Source organism: Dendrobates tinctorius, unplaced genomic scaffold, assembly GCF_039654945.1.
Source record: "Dendrobates tinctorius isolate UK_male_01 unplaced genomic scaffold, ASM3965494v1 ptg000199l, whole genome shotgun sequence".
In the NCBI taxonomy this organism is placed as follows: Eukaryota; Metazoa; Chordata; class Amphibia; order Anura; family Dendrobatidae; genus Dendrobates; species Dendrobates tinctorius.
Window position 1 is genome coordinate 12,734,713 of NW_027361866.1, and position 17,608 is coordinate 12,752,320.

At 47.1% G+C, this 17,608-nt stretch overlaps 1 protein-coding gene across 2 annotated transcripts in view; it reads left to right on the forward strand.

Moving 5' to 3' along the window:
- The window catches only part of UBE2F (ubiquitin conjugating enzyme E2 F (putative)), a 291,784-nt gene that overhangs the window by 252,535 nt on the left and 21,641 nt on the right, over nt 1–17,608 (forward strand). For both annotated transcript variants that reach the window (XM_073553244.1, XM_073553243.1), the window contains exon 9: nt 16,002–16,064. In XM_073553244.1, coding sequence (XP_073409345.1) covers nt 16,002–16,064 — 63 coding nt within the window. The remainder of the gene's footprint in view (nt 1–16,001; nt 16,065–17,608) is intronic.

The window sequence follows — 17,608 nt, forward strand, 5'->3', positions numbered from 1 at the left end:
TCAGAGAAATTGGGAGAGAGGATAGGGAGCCAGAATCCAAGGTGGTGTTGCTTGGTGCAACAAGGTTCCGTAACGTGCGGTTTTTGCGGAATACCGTTCTAGGTCGGGGGGGGGGGGGGGAATATGCTTGGTAAGAACTGGGTCCCCTTTCAGCATGAACCAGTACTTGGTAAGGAGCTTCTAAGGCCTCTTTTCCTCTTCGCCACGACAGCACCCACTGAGAGAGGGGATCCGCCCCCGGAACAGGAAACCTACAGAGAGATAAATGGGGCGGTCCCCCTCGCTCACTCAGTTTGGTTTCCTGTTCCTGGAAAGGAACCCGCAGAAGAGGATACCTGGTCTGGTAGCCGCCTGCGTGCATAATATGAGCAGCAGGGGCCCCAGGACTAGAGGCAGCGTCAGGCGGAGAGGTGATTTTCCCCCCCCCCCCCCCCCCCAGAGCTGGTAATGCAGGTGAGGCCTGAGGTAAGAGAGGTGCCAAGGCTCACCGAGGGGACATGGCGTATACCCCCCCCAGGAAGGGGCCAGTGCATTACGAATGCCATTAGGGCATATCGGGGATGGTGGCCGCGCGCCCCCCCCGAGAGGAAGCAGAAGAGCCTGAGCGTTGTGCCAGGCAGCGCTACTGGGGGTCATACCTGCGGAGGGGTTAACATGTTGCGGCCGGGTGCGTGGGTGTCACCGTCCGACGGCCGCTGCATCAGCACTTCCAGTGGCGCTCCCAGGCAGAGGCAATACGGAAGTAGTATGAGAACTTCCGGGGTCAAGACAGGAGGCGGCGATCGAGGGAAAACGCCGCGCATGCGCAGAAGGGCCACAAAAAAAAAAAATGGTGGAAAGGGGAGCATCAATAGGAAAGGCTATAAAAAGAAGCCACGAACGCAGCGCCAATGCGCAGTCATGTCATCCATAGATGACCCAGCTTCGCTCCCGTTAGGTCAGCCAGTGGAATCCCCACATGGCAGCAGACAAAGCGGTACTACAAGGAGAAGCAGTAGCACCAGAAGAAGTGGCAGCTCCAGGAAGGAATCTAGCGGACCTTCCAGGCAAGATGAGCCCTTGGAGAAAAAATGTAAAGAGAAAAAACCGTCCCTCGCCTCGCCTAGGCCTGAGTCGCGGACCCCGCAGCCGGTAGTTTGCTGACGAGACTCACGGGTGAGTGTTTTTAGTCAGAATAAATAACTGATGGCCGTTTTTTCTGGTCCTTACCCCCCTTTTAGGCCAAAAGAACGGAGAAGGCGAAAAATAGAGAGTGTGCCTTATGTTCTCAGCCCCTCCCAGACGGCCACCCTAAAAGATTATGCCAGTCGTGTATTGAGGAGGCCTTACAGGAGGAATCCTTACGGAAGAAAGAGGATATCCGAGCGATAATTAGAGAAGAGCTACGGGCCTTAGGCAGCTCCAGTAGTCTGGGGGTCACTCCTCCGTGAGAGAAATAGGTTCACCGAGAGGAGGAGCTTCGTCGGCGTCAAAGTCACTGTCAGAAACTGGGGATCTAGACTCTGATAGATCCCAGGAATACCCTTCCTCAGAGGATGAGGAGCAGACGTGTTTCCCTACGGACAGCGTTAGTAACTTGGTTAAGTCTATCCGAAATACCATGGGGCTACCAGAGAGTAAGGACCCCAAGACTCCGCAAGACATATTGTTTGCAGGCATTTCCCGTAGAAAGGTCCGAGCATTCCCAGTGGTCCCAGCTATAAAGGAGCTAGTAAAAAGGGAGTGGGAAAAACAGGGGCAGAGGACCTTCCTCCCCTTAACGTCAAAGCGTAAATACCCTTTTGACGATGAGGAATTGACGGCTTGGTCGAGAGCCCCCAAGGTGGATGCGGCAGTGGCCTCTACCTCTCGTAGATCCTCCCTGCCGGTAGAGGATTCAGGAACTTTGGCTGACTCATTAGATCGTAAGACCGATACACTCCTTAAACGATCCTGGGAAGCAAGTACCGCAGCTTTTAAGCCCGCAATAGCAGCCACGTGCACGGCAAGGTCAATGTTGGTGTGGCTGAATGACCTAGAGGACAATATTAAAAACGGAGTGGCCAGGAATAAACTCCTGTCCTCTATGCCCCTCTTTAAAGGAGCAACGGCCTTCCTCTCCGATTCCTCAGCGGACTCTCTCCGTTTATCTGCTAGAGCAGCAGGACTAACCAATGCAGGCCGGCGGGCCTTATGGTTGAAGGGGTGGAAAGGAGACATGCAAACAAAAACTAAACTGTGCTATACCCTGCCAGGGTAAGTACCTATTTGGCACGGAACTGGACGAGATCTTAACAAAAGCGGGGGAGAGAAAAAAAGGTTTTCCTAACCCGTATATTCCCTTTAATAGGAGGGCCTACAGAAAGCCGCCGTTTGGCAAAAAGAAAGACTTTAAACCCCAGGACCGCTGGGCAAATAAGGACCCCAAACAGAGGGGCAATCTATTCGGAAAACGTCCCTTCAGAGGAGACAGGTTCCGCTAATACCAGTACACCGGTAGGTGGCAGACTACTGGAATTCAGCCACCAATGGGGGAAGGTAACATCAAACCCATGGGCCATTGATATCGTCTCATCGGGCCTAAAAGTAGAATTTGTTCGGCATCCACCGAACCTCTTCCTATTGACTTCCATGAAGTCCCAGATACAGCAGGAAGCACTGGAGATGGAGATTGCAGTACTTCTAACTAAACAGGTCCTGATAGAGGTCCCAGAGGACTAAAAAAGGAATGGGCTTTTATTCTCCTCTGTTTTTAGTCCCAAAACCAGATGGCTCTTTCAGGACTATAATAAATTTAAAAAAGCTTAATACCTTCTTGAGGCTGAGGCCATTTAAGATGGAGTCAATAAATTCTGCAATAAAACTTTTGTTTCCCAGGTGTTATATGGCAGTCTTGGACCTCAAGGATGCCTATTACCATCTCCCCATATTCCGAGAGCACCAGAAGTTCCTGCGGGTAGCGGTCTGGTTCAAGGGTCGGATTCAGCATTTCCCGTTTGCGGCAATGCCATTCGGGCTATCCATGGCTCCTCGGGTATTTACCAAATTGATGCTGGAGGTGATGTCGTATGTAAGACTGAATGACACCCTAGTGATCCCTTACTTGGACGACCTGCTCGTAGTGGGGAATTCTGTTTCTCAGTGCGAAACAAGAATAGCTAAGATTATCTCATCCTTACAGACACTAGGCTGGCTAATCAACTGGGAGAAGTCCAGGCTAGAACCAGTGACCTGTCAGAGGTTCCTAGGCCTGCAAGTAGATTCCGTAAGTCAGAAATGCTTTCTACCAGACGCTAAAGCGGTGGCCATAATCAATAAGATACAGAATACTATAGGGAGACCCGTAATATCATTAAGACAGGGTATGTCCTTGCTGGGGTCCCTGATATAGTGCATCCCAGCAGTGCAATGGGCCCATTTCCACTCCAGAAGGCTACAGTGGGCTATTCTGCAGGAAACAGACTGCAGGGGCGGTTGGAAGGGAGGATGTCCCTATCGCCAGAAGTGGTTGAATCCCTAAAGTGGTGGTTGAATCCTACCAATTTGTCAAAGGGAGTGCAATGGTGGGTAACTCCCTCCAAGGTGCTCACCACGGATGCTAGCCCCTTAGGTTGGGGGGCCCACCTGGAGGAGCACATGATGCAAGGCCGGTGGCGTGAACATGAAATAGAAACCTCCTCTAATGTAAAGGAGCTAAAAGCTATTTACTATGCGATATCTCAATTTCTCCCGCAGTTAAAAGGAACCCACGTGAGGATCCAGACAGACAATACCACCGCAGTGGCCTATATAAACCGACAAGGAGGTACGCGATCAGGACCGTTGATGTCTATCGCGGAAAAGATCCTAGAAATAGCCGAGGTACATCTTCACTCCTTGTCGGCGCTCCACATAAGAGGAGTGGACAACTCTCAAGCAGACTATCTCAGTCGCCAGGTCCTATATCAGGGCGAGTGGGTCCTCAGCAGGCACGTCTTCGAGACAATAGCGGCAGAATGGGGCAGACCAGAGATAGACCTGTTCGTGACCAGAGCCAACAGACGCGTAAGAAGGTTTGCTTCGCTCTACAGGTCAGACAACCCAGACATTCTAGATGCCCTCCAAGCACCCTGGACATTCCAGCTAGCCTATGCCTTCCCTCCAATGGTTCTGCTACCAACAGTAGTCAGGAAAATAAGACGAGAGGGCGAGGGTCATCTTGATAGCCCCGTTTTGGCCCAAAAGGCCGTGGTTTTCATGGCTGAGAGCCATGTCAATACCCGACCCGTGGATCCTGCCGCTGCACCAGGATCTTCTCTCGCAGGGACCCTGCTACCATCCACAGGTCAAAGCCCTACACCTAGCGGCCTGGAATTTGAAAGGGAACTATTGAAGCAGAAGGGCTTTTCGAAAAACCTGATTAATACCCTGCTACAAAGTAGAAAAGAGTCTACAACAAGAATATACGCTAAGGTGTGGAGGCAATTCCTGACCTTTCACCCAGCAGAGCTAGCCGGTGAAGTACCCATTACGGCCATCTTAGAGTTTCTTCAAAAAGGTTGAGAATTGGGCCTCTCAGTAAATACTCTTAAAGTCCATATATCGGCCCTAGGAGCCCTATTTAACTATAACGTGGCAGCAAATAGATGGGTGACCCGTTTTGTTTCAGCTTGTCAACGATCAGAACCGGTGCATATTCCTCTGCTTACGGCATGGAACCTTACTCTGGTCTTGGATGCCTTTACTCAGGCCCCGTTTGAGCCCATAGGCTCAGCATCAATGAAGTGCCTCTCATTAAAAACTGCTACTCTAGTAGCTTTAGTATCAGCTAGAAGAGTAGGTGATCTTCATGCTCTATCAGTAGACCCTCGTTCCTGTCAATAACACGAGACAGACTGATTTTGAAGACAGACCCGTCCTACCTTCCCAAACGGGCAACTAAATTTCATAGGTCTCAGGAGATATGCCTACCTTCCTTCTACGAAAACCCGTCAAACCAGGACGAGGTGAAATATCACACCTTAGATGTGAGAAGAGCGGTACTAGCCTACCTTGATAGGACCAGTCCCTGGAGGCAGAGTAGGTCTCTTTTTGTCTCCTTCCAGGGCAACAGAAAGGGGTCTGGAGTTACAACAGGCACGTTATCCAGGTGGATTAGAGATGCGATCACAATGGCATATTTGGCAAAAGGAGAAGAACCTCCGCTGGGGATTAAGGCGCACTCTACTAGAGCCATATCATCCTCCTGGGCCGAGAGGGCAAACGTCCCAATTGAACAAATATGTAAGGCTGCAACCTGGTCTTCTCCATCTACCTTTTATAGTCACTATAGACTAGATTTATCCTCTACCGAGGATTTGACTTTTGGTAGATCAGTCCTTAACACGGTGTGCCCTCCCAAGTGATTATCTCTGGAAATCTCTCAGTGGTTGCTGTCGTGGCGAAGAGGAAAAACCGGATTACTTACCGGTAATACTCTTTTGTAGAGTCCACGACAGCACCCGCTCACTTCCCCCCCTGTAAAAATTCTTTCTCTCACACATGGGTCTCCTTGGTGGTGGAGATTGTAATTAGAATTTAATATGTGGTTAAACTTAGCGAACATAAATAATATAGGAGTAAGATAGATGAATCGCCCAAACAAATTGACTAAAACATGTATGGCGGTTCCTCCGTTGTTCTCGGTAATACAAACTGAGGGAGCGAGGGGGACCGCCCCATTTATCTCTCTGTAGGTTTCCTGTTCCGGGGGCGGATCCCCTCTCTCAGTGGGTGCTGTCGTGGACTCTACAAAAGAGTATTACCGGTAAGTAATCCGGTTTTCACACTTCAGTTTTTTGCATCAGTCAAAATCCGCCAAAAGAACGGATGGCGGATCCGTTTTAGTACTGATGACAACGGATGGCACCTGTCCGTTTTTTTGACGGATCCGACAAATGAAGAATTTTAAAGGAATCGCAGCCTGGAAAAGGAGAGAGAGAGAGAGAGATAGAGACCCAGAAAGAATTTCGGGTTAAATGAGTGTCTGGAGGATCCGCCAGAGAAAAAAACGTTGCAAGCTCTGTTTTGAAATCTTTGAGGATGGTGACGGACAGCAACTTTTGGCGGATCCGCAAAAAAAACGGATGCAACGGACGGCAATCCGTCACAATCCGCCAATAATGGAAGTCAATGGGGGAAAAAAACGGATACTCAAAAGAAAATTCAGGATCCGTTTTTTTCAAAACCTGGCGGATTGTGACTGATTGTAAAAAACTGAAGTGTGAAAGAGGCCTTAATCAACCCATAGGATTGGTTGAAAGTGGTAACGAAACTCCATCTAGCTAGATCCGTACCAGAAGAACAAGCGATTTTATTACTCCTAATCTTGCATATACAGACTTTGTGTGAAAGTTTTGGCTCTCAGGAATGCATCTTGGACCAATTTTTTAGGGTACCCTTTCTGCTGAAACCACTGTTTCAAAACTTTTGCCTCCTCAATGAAGTCAGTATCCTCTGTGCAATTTTTTCATATATGCCAATATTGCCCGTATGGAATGTTCTGAATCCACTTGGGTAGATGACCACTGCTGAAACTAAGGTAGCTGTTCACATCTACTTCTTTAAAATGTGTGGTGGTGAAAAATTGTCCCAATTTGTCAACATGTACCAACAGGTCCAGGAATTGGATGGACGTAGTGGAGGTATTAGCTGTGAAGAGGAGGCCCCAGGCATTCAAATTTAGATTGTGGATGAATTCAAGAGCTTCGTCCTCTGTGCCAGTCCAGATGATGAACAGATCATCTATAAAGCGTCTACTCTGGGTTGCTTCCTAAGCGCTCCTGTATGACCACTTATCACTGACTCTTACCATCCTCCCCAGGACTCTCATGGCAGCGCGAAAGGATAGAAGTCAGAATTTTAACAGAGAGCGAATTCCCTGCTGGAGGGTAATCCACTTTCTTTCTGGGAGAAAGACCCTCGAGCGGCGGGTGTCGATTATCATCCCTAAGAATTCTAGGCAGCGTGTTGGCGTTAGGTGAGATTTCTCCCTGTTTACGATCCAACCAAACCGGGCGCTTTGACGAGAATATCGTCGAGATATGGTACTAATATTATGCCTCTGACCCTTAATATAGCTACCATTCCTGTCATAATCTTTGTAAAAATTATGGGGGCTGTTGCCAGCCCAAATGGCAGGGCCCCAAACTGGAAATGCTGCTTTTGAACAGCAAAACGCAGAAACCTTTGATGTCCCTGAAAAATGAGGACGTGCAGTTAGGCGTCCCGAATATCTATGGAACATAGGAATTCCTGATCCTCCATAGATGTAATTACGGACCGAATCGACTCCATCCTGAAATGGCGTAAGCGGACCCATTTGTTTAGCCTTTTGAGGTCTAGTGTGGAACGAACTGAGCCATGGTTTTTTTGGGATCACAAACAGGTTTGAGTAAATCCGGTAAAACGTTCCTGCTCGGGAATGGGGACGATTACTCCTGCGTTGAGGAGAGAGTCGATTGCCGCAAAAAACCCTAGAGCCATAGCAGCGTCTTTTGGAGGTTGCTATAGAAACGGTCTCGCGGAACCGTGTTGGAGTCTATCTTGCATTCTGTGGATACCACCTCCTTTACCCAGATATCCTATACTAAACAGACATCTCTGAAGAGGAGAAGGCGGCCTCCTAGACTGGGAGAGGTACTGGGAAGGGAGTTGGATTCCCAGCCGGCGTCAGGCTGAAGTGGCTCTGCTCGGCCCTGACCTGGTAGCTCTGCTGTTGGAACTGTCGGAATGCCATGGAGGGGTGGCCCGAAAGGATACCCTCCTCCTGTCTCTAGGTGCTTGCGACCTCTGTGTGCCCTGAGCATAAGAGCCTGTTGCAGGGGTACGGCGAAAGGGCTGAGCCCTACATTTGAAAACATATCGACAAGGCTTTGCCTGAGGGAGAAGGGAGCTTGTACCCCCCGTTGCATCCTTAATGATTTGATCTAACATTGACCCAAAGAGTCAGGCACCCTGAAATGGCAGATTGGTCAGTGATTTCTTTGAGGACAAATCAGCCTGCCAAGCCTTTAGCCTGACGGCTATCTTGTTACTGGATGCTTGAGCTGCGCAAGACGCGGCATCCAGGGCTGCTGATACCATATACCTGCCGGCATGAGAGATTTGATCTGCAACTCCACCAGTTCCGCTGGTGGTGCCCCGGCCAATATGCCCTGTCTAAGCTGTTTGTCCCATTCTTTAACGGACTTAGCTACCCAGGCTGAGGCGAAGGCTGGACACAGTGTAGCAGCTGCTGCCTCAAAGATGGATTTTGCCAGGGATTCTATCCTCCCATCATTGGGGCCCTTTAGGGCTGCCCCACTGGCGAGTGGGAGGACTGTATTGGTAGAGAGTCTGGACACTGGTGGATCCACCGAAGGGTAGGCGGTCCAGCTGGCGGTGAGATCTGGAGGGAAAGGACATAGAATCCCAAAACGACTTCCCCTCTGAAACCGCCTGGTTGGGTTTTCCCTTTCCCTGGCCAACACTTCCTCAAAATCCTTGTGGGAGGCGAAGGCGCTAGCGGGGGGGGACTTATGACGCATAAATGAAAAAACCTGATCTTTAGGTTTTGGTATGGCGTCCCCAATGTTAAAGGTTTCATTGACTGCGGCAATGAGGCCATGAACCATATCCTTGACACCCTGGGGATGTTCTAGCCCGTACTCAGAACCCTCCTCTGAGTGTGTCTCTGATAATGCCTCGCCTGATTCTGGGGATGAGGACCGGGAGGAGGCAGACAGCCAGAGGAATTCTGGCGGTGAGATGGAGTGAGCAGGGGACCTGGGTTGGTGGTCCTGTCTAAACCTTTTACGGCCTCTGGAAGGCCCAAAAGGAGGCTCCTTTGATGCTCCTGTGTCCACTGGAGTCTTGAAGTGGCAATCTGTCAAGCACTGTTACCAAGGTCTGCCACGGACTTAGATAAGGAAGAGGCCCATCCTGGACACTCACTGTCTCCCGTGGCGATGGATGACCCCTGGGCGGCAGGCAAGGTGGCTTCCTCCTGCTCCAGGGATAATGCGGGAGCTCTGACAGGTAAGGCAGGGGGGCTGGCACCTGCTCTAGCGTAGGTGACACCATGGTTCCGATGCAATCTGAGCAGAGTGACGAGTACTGACCTGAAGGAACCCTGACATTGCATTTGGTACATAGAAAATATTTGACCAAGGTCGCTGAAGTGGATGAGGAGGAGCGGGACTGCTCCTCCCTTGGGCACACTGACAGGCTTTACCTGGTGCCGACCGTTGGGGGTAGAAAGCGGAGTGAGGGAGCAACCTGTAGTGCAGTACTCACTCACGACCTGTGTCCCCGCCGCAGCTGCTGCCCAAAGGCTGATGAGGGAGAGAGAGGTGAACAGCCCCCACTGCCTAGAACCTTTATGAAATCCCCACCCGGAAGCGGTGGGCGGGGCCCAACTCCGGCCTCCTGGAGCACCAAGATGGCGCTGGTACAGGAAGAGGAAGCCAAGGGGCAGAGCCTGCCGGAATCTGGCGTCGGCCGTGCTGGGCTCCTGCTGGAGCCCAGGGCCATAATGTTGCCACGGGAGGAGGCTGGAACCGTGCTGCACCGCGTGCTTGAAAGTAAGTGTTGGCTCTTAAACTAAGTATAGAGCCATGGACTGCAAGCCCGAGCGCTGATTAGAGCGGTCACATTCAGCCTAGGGCGGCTGGTGAGCAAAATATAAAACGCTGCAGCCCCTATTTCCAGTTCACCCCGTAACCGGGGTCGGTTATCTGCATGAAAAGATTGCTGTCCCAAACCTTTTCTGTAGGGCGTCTCTCTCGATCATCAGGCTCTGGCGGGTGAGTGATGAGAGATGAAGGTCAGGACCAGGAGTGGCCACCTCAACACGTGTCCTGTGTTAGGGGTTAGGGTCCTTGCCAGTGGGATTCATGAGGATACGGGGTGGCAGTACACGCCGTACTCATAATCCCGGTGTGGGAATACAGATGTAGCATATCTACTCTGTATCCCTCCATGGTAACCTGAAAAGGAACGACGCACATTATGGTTGGCATGGGTCTGCGAGAGACCCCTGTCCACCTCCTGCTGACACTAAGCAAAACTGATGGTCCTACAGCCTGTCGGAGGGGTGTATACTGCGGAGGCGGAGTTAACATTTTTTCATGGCATAGTGTCAACCTCCTAGTGACAGCAGCACACACCCACGGTTCCTGTGTCCCCCAATGAGACGAAAGAGAAAAGTGGAATAACACGCGATCAAAAAGATTGATCTAAATAAACGTTGTACAGCTTTACGTCCTCAAACAGCCATAAGGCTCCATCACCGGAAAAATAAAAAAGTTATAGCTCTCAGAATAAAGCGATGGAAAAATAATTATTTTTTTCTTTAACCCCTTCACCCCCAAGGGTGGTTTGCACGTTCATGACCGGGCCAATTTTTACAATTCTGACCACTGTACCTTTATGAGGTCATAACTCTGGAACGCTTCCATGGATCCCGGTGATTCTGACATTGTTTTCTCGTGACATATTGTACTTCATGTTAGTGGTAAAATTTCATTCAAATAACTTGCGTTTATTTGTGAGAAAAACTGAAATTTGGCGAAGATTTTGAAAATTTCGCAATTTTCCAACTTTGAATTATTATGCCCTTAAATCACAGAGATACGGCACACAAAAAACTTGATAACTAACATTTCCCACATGTCTACTTTACATCAGCACAATTTTGGAACCAACATTTTTTTTTGTTAGGAAGTTATAAGGGTTAAAAGTTGACCAGCGATTTCTCATTTTTACAACACCATTTTATTTTTAGGACCACATCACATTTGAAGCCACTTTGAGGGGTCTATATGATAGAAAATACCGAAAAGTGACACCATTCTAAAAACTGCACCCCTTAAGGTGCTCAAAACCACATTCAAGAAGTTTATTAACCCTTTAGGTGCGTCACAGGAATTTTTTTTGAATATTTAAAAAAAAAAATGAACATCTAACTTTTTTTCACAAAAAAAATACTTCAGGTTCAATTTTTTTTATTTTACCAAGAGTAACAGGAGAATTTGGACTGCAAAAGTTATTGTCCAATTTGTCCTGAGTACGCTGATACCTGATATGTGGGGGGGAACAACTGTTTCGGCGCATGGCAGAGCTCAGAATGGAAGGAGCGCCGTTTGACTTTTTCAATGCAAAATTGGCTGGAATTCAGATCGGACGCCATGTCACGTTTGGAGAGTCCATGATGTACCTAAACAGTGGAAGCCCCCTACAAGTGACCCCATTTTGGAAACTAGACCCCCCAAGGAACTTATCTAGATATGTGGTGAGAACTTTGAACCCACAAGGGCTTTACAGAAGTTTATAACGTACAGCAGCGGTACAATTAAAAAATCATATTTTTTCCACAAAAATGATCTTTTCACCCCAATTTTTATTTTCCCAAGGGTAACAGGACCCTAAAAGTTATTGTGCAATTTGTCGTGAGTACGCTGATACCCCACATGTGGGGGTAAACCACTATTTGGGCGCATGGCAGAGCTCGGAAGGGAAGCAGCGCCATTTGACGTTTTTGGCTGGAATTGAGATCGGACATCATGTTGCGACTGGAAAACCCCTGATGTACCAAAACAGTGGAAACCCCCCACAAAGGACACCATTTTGGAAACTAGACACCCTAAGGAACTTATCTAGATGTGTGGTGAGAACTTTGAACCCCCAAGGGCTTCACAGAAGTTTATAATGCCCGGGCATGAAAATAAAAAAATCGTATTTTTTCCACAAACATGATCAATTAGTCCCCAATTTTTTATTTTCCCAAGGGTAACAGGAGAAATTGGACCCCAAAAGTCGTTGTCCAATTTGTCATGAGTACGCTGACACCCCATATGTGGGAGAAAACTACTGTATGGGCACACGTCGGGGCTCGGAAGGGAAGTAGTGACGTTTTGGAATGCAGACTTTGATGGAATGGTCTGCGGGTGTCATGTTGCCTTTGGAGAGCCCCTAATGTACCTAAACAGTGGAAACCCCCCACAAATGACACCATTTTGGAAACTAGACCCCCTAAGGAACTTATCTAGATGTGTGGTGAGAACTTTGAACCCCCAAGGGCTTCACAGAAGTTTATAACATAAAGCTGTACAATTAAAAAAATCATATTTTTTCCACAAAAATGATCTTTTCACCCTCAATTCTTATTTTTCCAAGGGTAACAGGACCCTAAAAGTTGTTGTGCAATTTGTCCTGAGTATGCTGATACCCCACATGTGGGGGTAAACCACTATTTGGGCGAATGGCAGAACTCGGAAGGGAAGCCGCGCCATTTGACGTTTTTGGCTGGAATTGAGATCGGACACCATGTCGCGATTGGAAAACCCCTGATGTACCTAAACAGTAGAAACCCCCCACAAATGACCCCATTTTGGAAACTAGACCCCCCCACGGAACTTATCTAGATGTGTGGTGAGCACTTTGAACCCCCAAGTGCTTCACAGAAGTTTATAACGCTCGGACGTGAAAATAAAAAAAATCATTTTTTTCCACAAACATATTTTTGCCCCCAATTTTTTATTTTCCTAAGGGTAACAGGAGAAATTGGACCCCAAAAATTGTTTTGCAATTTGTCCTGAGTAGGCTGATACCCTACATGTGGGGGTAAAACACTGTTTGGGCGCATGACAGAGCTTGGAAGGGAAGGAGCACCATTTGACTTTTTCAACTCAGAATTGGCTGGAATTGAGATCAGACGCCATGTTGCATTTGGAGAGCCCCTGATGTGCCCAAACAGTGGAAACCCCCAATTCTAACCCGAACCCCAACTCAGCCCTAACCCTAATGGAAAAATGGAAATAAATACTTTTTTTTATTTTATTATTTTTCCCTAACTAAGGGGGTGATAACGGGGGGTTTGATTTACTATTTATGGCGGTTTTTATATTTGGCAGCTGTCGCACGCTAAAAGACGCTTTTTATTGTAAAAATAGTTTTTGCATCACCACATATTGAGAGCTATAATTTTTCCGTATTTTGACCCACCAAGTCATGTGAGGTCTTATTTTTTGCGGGCCGAGTTGACGTTTTTATTGGTACCATTTTCGGGCACGTGACATTTTTTGATCGCTTTTTATTCCAATTTTTGGGACGCAGAATGAACAAAAACCAGCGTTTCATGAATTTCTTTTGGGGGGGTGCGTTTACACCGTTCCGCGTGCGGTAAAATTGATAAAGTGGTTTTATTCTTCGGGTCAGTACGGTTACAGCGATACCTCATTTAGGTCTTTTTTTATGTTTTGTCGGTTTTATGCAATGAAAACTATTTTATATAAAAAATAATTATTTTTGCATCGCTTTATTCTGCGAGCTATAACTTTATTTTTTCGTTGATGATGCTGTGTGGCGGCTCGTTTTTTGCGGGACAAGATGACGTTTTCAGCGGTACCATGGATATTTATATGCGTCTTTTTGATCGCGCTTTATTACACTTTTTTTTGGCGGTATGATAATAAATCATTATTTTTTGCTTCGTTTTTATTTTTTAAGGGGTTCGCTAAAGGGGTTAACTAATGGGACAGGTTTATAGGGCGGGTCGTTACGGACGCGGCGATACCGAATATGTGTACTTTTATTGTTTTTTTTTTATTTCCAAAAAATGGATTTTTGGGGGAATATTTTTTTTTTTTTCTAATTTATTTGGCAATTTTTTTAAAATTATTTTAACACTTTTTTTATTTTTTTTTTAACTTTATTAAATAGTCCCAGGTGGGACATCACTGTCCTGTGACAGATCGCTGATCTGTCACATCACAGATCACTGTGACAGATCAGCGATCTGTCACAGGCAGTGCAGAAGGCTTCCTCATGCCTGCGCTTTGCAGGCACTGAGGAAGCCAGCTTCCTGCAGGCCCCCGTCGCCATCTTGGATTCGGGGGCCTGCAGGAAAGGAGCCCCCCGCAGCAGCGCTGCACATTGCGCTGCCGTGGGGGGCTCAGGGAAGCACGGAGGGAGCCGTGTCGGGTGTCAGCTGTGATAATCAGCTGACACCCGTCCGCGATCAGCGGCGCTCACCACGTGGGCGCCGCTGATCGCGGTAGACGTACTATCCCGTCCATGGGCATAGGGGCCCGGGTCCCATGGACGGGATAGTACGTCGAATGTCAGGAAGGGGTTAAAATAGTTTTTATTGTATAAAAGCGCCAAAATATTAAAAAATTATATAAATGAGGTGATCAAAAAATATCATGTGCCCGAAACTAGTACCAATAAAAAACGTCAACTCGTCCCGCAAAAAACAAGACCTCACATGACTCTGTGGGCCAAAATTTGGAAAAATTATAGCTCTCAAAATGTGGTGATGCAAAAACTACTTTTTGCAATAAAAAGCGTCTGTGTGGCTATCCCCCCTCCCAGTATGCATGGCTCGGCGCCCCCGTCCCATCCTTCTATGTATGGCTCAGCTCCCTGTCCTCCTCGGTGCTTCCCCCGTCCTCCTCGGTGCTTCTCTCGTCCTACTTCATCATACTCGCCCTCCTCATGCCATCGCTGATCCTCATTAAGGTAATGAATATGCCTCCACATCTATGGGAGTGGAGTCTCGTCCATTATCATTACCTTATTGAGCGGTACCATGTGACTGCTGAATACAGGAAGAAGCTGCCGGCCCTGGGACAATGGAGGATGCAGAGATGTTCAGCGATGACACGAGGGTATGATGTCCCAGCCACTGGCTCCTGCCACCACCACCCCGCTGGCTTTCTACACAATGATTCATGTATAAGCCGAGGGGGGCTTTTTACAGCACAAAAAATGTGCTGAAAATCTCTGCTTAGACACAAGTATATACGGTATTTCCATTTTCCAGTTGGGGTTGGGGCTAAAGTTAGGGTTAGGGTTAGGGCTAAAGTTGGGGTTAGGGGTGTGTTAGGGTTAGGTTTGTAGTTAGGGTTATGGTTAGGGTTGGGATTAGGGTTAGGGGGTGTGTTGGAGATAGAATTGGGGGGTTTCCACTGTTTAGGCACATCAGGGGCTCTCTAAACGCGACATGTGTCTGATATCTATTCCAGCCAATTGTGCTGTGAAAAAGTCAAACGGTGCTCCTTCCTCTCCGAGCTCTGCCATGCGCCCAAACAGTGGTTTACCCCCACATATGGGGTATAAGTATACTCAGGACAAATTGCACAGCAACTTTTGGGGTCTAATTTCTCCTGTTACCCTTGGGAAAATAAAAAATTGGGGGCAAAAAGATCATTTTTGTGAAAAAATAAGATTTTTTTTATTTTTATGGCTGTACATTATAATATTCTATGAAGCACTTGGGAGTTCAAAGTGCTCACCACACATCTTTGCGATTCCGCACAAAAGAATGATCATGCTGCGATTTTTTCCGCGATGCAATTCCACCGCGGAAAAAAGCGCAGCATTAGCACAGCATGTGCGGAATGCCATAGGAATGCATGGGGTGCGTTCTGTACACGATTTTTAAACGTTTTCGCGCCGAAAATCGCGGCAAAAACGCTTAAAAATCGCATCGTGGGCACACAGCCTTAGAGTGTTTTTGAAGCGTTCTCACCCAAACAAATGAAAGGGGGTGAAAAATGCATGCAAAAATATAGCTTTTTTTCTTTCAGTAGATTTTCCAGTAAATACTGAAGGTATGTACATACCCTAATGAATCATTTGCAGAAAAAGGAGTATATAGTGCTCACTATAAGTAATAGACCTGCACCTGTAGCTCCACGCTACCTGGTCTGGATGCGATCTCGCTCCTGTACGGCAGGTGTATATAATAACCGCATCTCTTATGTCTTCATTTCATGTCCGTTTATGAGATGTGCAGTTATGATCTCATGTCAGAAACAAGTGGTAATGGGCATCTCTGCATACCCATCTGCAGGCGCGTTTACAGCAGGGAACAATTTGTAATGTAAAATCTGACCCTCGCTTGACAATTTAGCAGGAGCCATGGCCAAAAGTGAAAAGCGTATCTTTACACAAGTAATATACAACCATATTTTGTGTAAAATCTTTCTCTTTGTGAAATATTTTCTTTATTCCTGTAGGATCTATTAAATTTTGATGATCCTTTGAACATTGAGGCAGCAGAACACCATTTGAGAGATAAGGTAAGGGTCCTGCTCCTGCAGTCTCACTGTCTTCCCATTCACCGTATTTTCACCCTCCTTTTACTTTAGTAACACATCTAATGACTGGACAATTGACATATGTATATTTAAACTTTTTTTTTCCCCAAACATGTGGTACACATAGCTCATGGGGTACAGATCATGTCTATTTGCACTAACCTCATGCCGTATAGATAAGGGGAATGAAGATAAAGATGTTCACAAGCTCCACTCATGTAATTGTCTGTCATGTCAATGGCTTTTGGATTTTTACTAAGTATGTTTTTGTACAGTATAATTTTATAAGGTCACTCCCACTACAAGCTGCTTCAAACAATTTTAATTGCCTGACTGCGGCTCAAATCCGCAAAATGTGGTAAAGTGTCACCTTTATATTTTCATAAAATGTACGTTTTTTTTATGAACCTATTATTTCATTCTCCCTTGCTCCCTGTTTTGTTAAAGGGAATGTTTCAGCAGGTTTTTGCTATGTAATCTGAAGACGGTATGAGGTAGGGGTTAAAACACAGATTTCAGTGATGCCTCGCTTATCAAGCTCCGAGGTTTTGTTTGCTTGCAGTGGTTGTTTTAGCACCAGTAGCTTATCATTGCTGGACACAGCAGCACGTGCCTCCTCGTCCGACATGCCCCCCTCCTGTGATAGGCAGCTCACTGTCTATGTATGTTGTATATACAGAGCCTGGTGTGGGCGGAGTTAGCTTTCTCAGCTCTGCTGCATTGCTAAATCTAAAAACTCTGTGTCAGAATGGCTGCACCCAGTAATCTAAGTGATACATTGTTGGATTTGGGGTCTCTTTGCCTACATTATGATGCTGTCAGACGAGGTAGTAAAAACCTGCTAACAGATTCCCTTTAATATGCTACTAAATTGTGTCAGACATTCTGATCAGAAGAAGCGCCACACAGCCAATGACTACAGATAAAAAAAAAAACATGGCCCCTGTACCAGGGTCCTGCAAATCTTTCTGCTCTACTACATTAAACACCAAGTAGCCTGTGTTTAGGACTTATGATCTAAGAGGTGTAATACCAAGACGCAAGTTATTTTCTCACATCCTCCAGAATGTGTCTTCAGCTCCATATCGGGAAGAGCTTGCTCATACGACAGATTTGGGCTCACATGCAGTATTTGATGCAATTTTTGTGCCAAAGCCAGAAAAATGTTCATTCAGCATGAAGTCCTGGTCCTTTCTGGCATTCCCATATCTTTTGAGTCCTTTCCAGGTTTTGACTTAAAAACTGTGTAAATACAACCTTAAAAATTGTGTAAATACAACCTTAACGCCATTGGTCGGAATAGTAAGTCCAATGGCAGTACCCCCACTTTGATGAAGGCTCCTGCTCGGAGCCCACATCAAAGCCGGAACATGTCAGCTGTTTTGAACCGCTGACATGTGCCCCCAATAGGCACAGGTCAGACTCTGACAGCGGCATTTAACGTGCACTTCTGGCCATCGGGCCGGAAATACGCGCACCGCTGACCCCCATCATGTGATCGGGGATCATCGGTTCGTCGGCATAAC